This window comes from Mastomys coucha, unplaced genomic scaffold (assembly GCF_008632895.1).
Source record: "Mastomys coucha isolate ucsf_1 unplaced genomic scaffold, UCSF_Mcou_1 pScaffold9, whole genome shotgun sequence".
Lineage (NCBI taxonomy): Eukaryota > Metazoa > Chordata > Mammalia > Rodentia > Muridae > Mastomys > Mastomys coucha.
In genome coordinates, this window is record NW_022196915.1 from 61,223,248 (window position 1) to 61,229,247 (window position 6,000).

Below are 6,000 nucleotides of genomic sequence, written 5' to 3' on the forward strand. Positions count from 1 at the left end.
CTCCCCCAAAGCAAGACTAAGCTCTATCCTTACCTCACGTTCCGGAGAAGTCTCCAGCTGCAGCTGACCACTGTAGGAAGGTGCAAAGAAAAGAGAGACAAAGTAGATTTTGAAACGCGAACAATATCATTTTAAAAAGAGAAAATATACTGAATTATGAAAGGTGAACGTACTTGAGTGAAGGACCAGGGAATGCTAAGGCTTCTGCTGAGCCCACAGGGTACAGGTTCAAAATACTTCTCTCTGTAATGTCTGTGCTTAGACTGAAGAGGAGGGAGAACAGACAGGAATAAAAACATAAACATCTGATTTGTTCTACAGGCTTCATGCAGTTGAAACACTTAACTGACAAGCAAAGCTTGTCTTTGGGATTAAGAGAAAATTTTTCCAAATGCATGTGGCTTTCTCAACGGAGTATCAGATTTTTTTTTTTTAACTGAACTCCAACTTATGTACTTTAGTACATAATAGACTTTAGACCATGATAATGTCTGATGAAGTCATGATTGTCAAGGGTCACATATAACTAAATTTATCTACAACATGGCATATTTACAGCAGCAAGCCAGGCTGCTAAGGTATTAATACCACACCACTGATGACATCTAGGTTCGACAGCAGAGTCTTTCTGACCTAGACTGCTATATTTAAAAATTAACAATTCCTTGGCCCACAAGAATATTACCAGGAAAATTAAGCTTGTCAAATTATTATAATTATCTTAAAATAAAGGACAAATATAGGAAGTAGCCAACAGAGTGAAAAGGAAAGTATCCAACATAAAATGATTTCAACATGGCGGTTGACAAGTTGACAGGACAGTCAAGTATCATGTGGATGTCTGTTGGGAAGTTCTTGTACAATGCATGTTCCTGACAAGAGTCCAATTCAAATTTAAAAAGGAACCTACAACCCAAGTCTTTAGAAACATATTGACTGATTATCATATATCTGGTACTACCAGAAATAAATAGAATTTTTAAATTTCTATTTTTTTTAAGTAGAGTTTTCCTCTTCTGTTTATAAATCAGTAGAAACTCTTTGTGCTTCTACCATATTTCTGTTTTCCATAAATGAAACCGACCATGCCATATGAATGTCAGGAGAGGTTAGGACCAGGCAACTGGTCTCAAATTGCTATGGAAATTTGATTCTTTTACTTTGGATCTTGGGGAATAGGCAACTAGAGGACTTTAGTCTGTTAGTGGTTACATCCAGACCAACTCTGGTACAAATGACATAATTGACACAATGTGCTCAGTAAGTTAGTAGCCCTCATTTACACATAAGACCCAGGCTAAGAGCAGATGTGCATACCCGTTGGGATCCTGAAGCAAGTTTTCTGCCTCTCTCAGCTGCTCAATCATCGCTATATCCAAATCCTGGTCTTTGGAGGAATTTAGTCTGTAACATAAAACCAAGTGTGAGTGCAGAATAATTACTAAGACATCTTAAGCACATCCTCGCAAAACCCCATCAACCTTCTAAAAAGGATTCTGACAAACTCAGTACTGTAATGAAGACACATGAGCATCCTGCGACTGGGTCCTAAGGAGGTGGGAGAAGTCCGTGGGTAGGAAAAGCTCTGTTCATCTCCAGGCTCCCAGGCTTCCACTTGCTCCCGTGGCTAGTCAGACAACAGACAAGACCATTGTGTCTTCCCATAAGATCACCCTGGCTCCCCAGAGTGGAGCTCTATCAGTTCCAAGGCTTCTAATTCTGGTTCCATGTGAGGAGCTCAGTATGGGACAGCAGCTCTCAGGCCTGATTCTTTAATGCAGGAAAATCAACTGTGGAGCTTATAAAATGAACCAGCCCCAACACACTTATGCAAATCCAACTTTAAGTAAAGATGGGCCCTCTAGAAAGCTCCATGGAAGATCCTGAATTTAGAGTCAGAATAAGAAGAGATGTGAAACTGATAATGGGTTTCCCAAAGCTTTATCTGGCCTTACTTTCTTCCCTCGTGATTCTGTGATGCTATACTGAGTCAGGCCTCCTTAGCCTCTCAGAAGTGTATCCAACAAGCAGCTGGTAAGATAGAATGATACAGAGGGACTTTACAGCAAGAGAAATTTGATCACAGTTGGCTACTCTTCTTGCTACAAAATGTAGGCCAATGAATTCCTACTAAGTAGAGAATGTTTTCAACAATCTGACCAATTCTTTTTCAAATAAAAAAAAATAATGCCCACAATGTATACTGGAAAGCCATTAAACCTACATACATCCCACACTACAGACAGCAAAATCCTATAAACTAAACATCTACCCGATGCTACAGGATCCAAGTCAACTTCATGCAAGAGGTTTATTTTCTGCCAACACACTCATCTGCTCACCCTGGAGATCTTGCCAATTAAATCTTTATATACAGTAGAAAATCTTGGTACAAGATTCCTCAAGGTCAAATGTTAACCTTCTCTGGCCTTGGAGAGAAAGGCATCACCAATCTAAGCCCCAAATTTATCATCTGCAATATGGCAGACAACAGAGCTTCTAGGACTGCTACGAAGATTAACTGGGCTGCCGCCTAGGAAATAAAGCAGTGCCGGGCGCACAGAATTTAATATGTACTAGTTATGACAGTTATTAGATTGGCAACCAGGACATTGGAGAAATGCTTTTCAAAGATTTGAACCAGAAGATCATGGTTGAAGGGACTGGCTCTCTAGACATTGGCTTCTTCAAAGAAAATGGAAGGAAGGAAGATGTTCTCACTGCTACGTTTTTATTGACAGTCTCACGTAAAACTCAAGGGCAATGAAGTAGAGCTTTCTGTTGTGCTATGGTTTGCATGTACATCCCAAACTTTATGTGTAGAAAACTCAATGCCAAAGAGAGCAGTGTTAGGCACAGAACCTTGATCAGGGAATCTAGGATCTCCAAGGCAACAATGGGTCTCATTATTCAAGGAGGTGGCTCCTTAGCCACAGGAGCTCAGCTCTGTCTCCACCTCTCATATTCTCTTCCCATGGGACAGCTTCTGTTGTGCTATGGTGGACCAAGAAGCTCTCACTAGACACAGCCTCTTGATCTTGGACTTCTAAACCAATAACTGCAAGCCAAACAAACTTCTACTGTATATGTTACCCAGTCTATGTTAGTAGCACAAATGAAGATAGACCGTATGGCCCAAGACTGTAACAAAAGTCACAGGAAAACTGGCAGCTTCTTATCTGTATGACTGGGGAAGATTCTAGGCTTGCCCAAAGAAAAGTAGATCAAAATCTAACAGGACATGACTGCCAGAGTATCTGAAGAGGAATGATGGCCCATGACCCAGCTCTGGCACTCACAGTTCCTCCATCTGCCAGTGAGCATCCTCTTCTATCCGCAACAGCTCTTCACAGTCATCTGCCTGGTCCTATGGATAAAGCACACGGACTTTTCAATAAAGAAACCAGTCCCAGTCCATATTCGTGGCAGTGTGATTCACAAGAGCCAAATGCCAGTTGTCCACTGACATGCATGCTAAGGATGTATAATGGAATATTCTTTACAAGGAGGACATTATTACATTACATACAGAAAACTCTGAGAATGAAATAACACAGCATACAAACACACACACAGACACACACTGCATGATTCTACCCAAGTGAGGTACTTACAGTAGTCAAACTTATTGAGAAGGAAAGCAAAACACTGATTGAGAGAGGAGGCACGATGGAAAGATTTAAGCGGTGAATAGTCTCAGTTTGGAAGGATGAAAAAGGTTTTAGTGGTAACAGAACAGAGCAACAATACATAGTTAACACAAACTACAGCGTGCAACTGAAATGTGGCTAAAACGCTCCGCTGTGGTGGTGTATGGGTAGTGTACATTTGCACTTCAGCATTTGGAAGGTCAAGGAAGGCAGATGGACCATGAGTTCAAGGACAGCCTGTGTTACCTACTAGGGCCTCAAAAAATTTTACAGATAAAAGATTTTATAATTTATATGTATTTTACCACAATTAAAACATAAAATAATAATAATTCTATCAAGCTGGTGTAAGATTACAACTTCCATTAGATAGAAGCAATATAAAAGTCTTCCTAAGTTCCTTATTTAATTCAACTTACTGGTATTTAACAATAGGAAATGCCCTGCACTGAATCCAGTAGTTTCATGTGCACAAAGTGAGAGGACACTCAAATGATTTCACTGAGCCTCCGACACCAAAGCTTTCTAGAGACGATGCACTGAAAGTGGATCATTGGAAAGCTGTATCCACTGTGGGCCTTCCATGTGTTTCCTTGGACTTTCTCCTCACACAAGGAAAATGTCCTGGCTGGGCCCACACTGGCAGAGAGCCACCCTGGAGCGGGTACATTTCCCTATTAGGGAAAGAACATTGGACTTCCGGGTATCGGGCACATCTCCATTGGTTCTGGTGTCTCTTTAGGATGAGATTTTCCCTGAGGAGGGTGTTTCAAAAAGCACTCCGACCTTTACTGTCTAGACTGTACTGTCAGTGTACGGCAAGCCAACTAAGATAAGTAAACTGTGGGTCGCTCCGCAAACGACGGAGAAGTCCATGAAATCAGACTTCCAGGTGACACGTCCAAAGCAACCTGCCCCAGGTCTTCTAGGCTTCCACTAGCAAAAGCAAGGGTGTTGTTTTCAAAGTCTTAGCTTCAGAATGAAAACTCAACAAAACAAGTAGTCGTTCTCCAGAACACAGAACAGGTTGACAGTAGCCTGCTAAGCTTTTTTTTTTTTTTTTGCAAATTATGCAGCATTTGAGAACTGGCACATTCATCTGCAGTGTCCAAAGCAGTGCTTGAGGTATGTGTAAGCAACACATACATACAACTCACATATATACACATACACATACATAAACACACACATACACATATACACAGTCACATATATACATACTCGCACACACACATGCATAAGCACACAAACATACACATGTATAAGTACCCATACACATATATACACATATATAAACACTCACACACACACACATATACACACAGCCACATATACACATACTCACACAAATACACATGCATAAGCAACCATACACATATACACAGTCACATATATACACATACATACACATGCATAAGCACACATACATATACATGTATAAGCACCCATACACATATATACACATATATAAACACACTCACACACACACAGCCACATATACACACACTCACACAAATATACATGCATAAGCACCCATACACATATGCACACAGTTACATATATACACATACATACACATGCATAAGCACCCATACACATATGCACACAGTCACATATATACACACACATACACATGCATAAGCACCCATACACATATACACACACTCATACACAGACATACACATGCATAAACACACACATACATACACACACGGAGTGATTAACAAACACAAGCGGAATCCGGGTGAGGTAGGATAAGGGGCATTCTGCCTCTAGCTCCAATTCTCATAGTAGAAACTGAGCAAGCACTGCTGTTGGTCCACTTAGTGTACTTTTCACATTTCTGTGCCTTCAAAAACTTATTTCATGGTTCCAAGTGGGCCTGAAATATAAGGCTGAGATGCTGATTAATCTTCCTAGACAACTTCCTAAGACGACTCCAAAGTACCGCAAAAAACCCGACAGGTTAGGTAAGTTTTTTTTTACAGGTGTGCATTACAGTGTTCGTGAGTTCAGTGCTAATGAACGGATAACACACAGTCACCATAAGGTTCTATTGCTGGTGATGCTGTTGCCATCTGAGGCAGGCAAGTACACAGTGATGGAATTCTGTTACCCACAGTTCTCAGACCCTATCGCTATCCATAAAGCATGGCTGACCGGACACTGAGCCAGGTGTCTCTAAACAGAAACGCACATGAAACAAGGCTTTGTACTGACTGAAAAAATGTGACCAAAGGCTCTCAGAAATCCAACTTTGTATTTCCTCTGAGTAGACTTGCTCTGTATTGGATAATGTAACACACATAGTGGTTTCATGCTTTTTACAACTTTTATGAGTGATAAAAAA

At 40.7% G+C, this 6,000-nt stretch overlaps 1 protein-coding gene across 10 annotated transcripts in view; it reads right to left on the minus strand.

Moving 5' to 3' along the window:
• The window catches only part of Lrch1 (leucine rich repeats and calponin homology domain containing 1), a 190,356-nt gene that overhangs the window by 41,290 nt on the left and 143,066 nt on the right, over positions 1–6,000 (minus strand). For all 10 annotated transcript variants that reach the window (XM_031362001.1, XM_031361997.1, XM_031362003.1 and 7 more), the window contains exons 10-13: positions 3,300–3,367; positions 1,318–1,404; positions 174–263; positions 34–70 (exon numbers count right to left, since the gene is read on the minus strand). In XM_031362001.1, the coding sequence (XP_031217861.1) occupies positions 34–70; positions 174–263; positions 1,318–1,404; positions 3,300–3,367 (282 nt within the window). The remainder of the gene's footprint in view (positions 1–33; positions 71–173; positions 264–1,317; positions 1,405–3,299; positions 3,368–6,000) is intronic.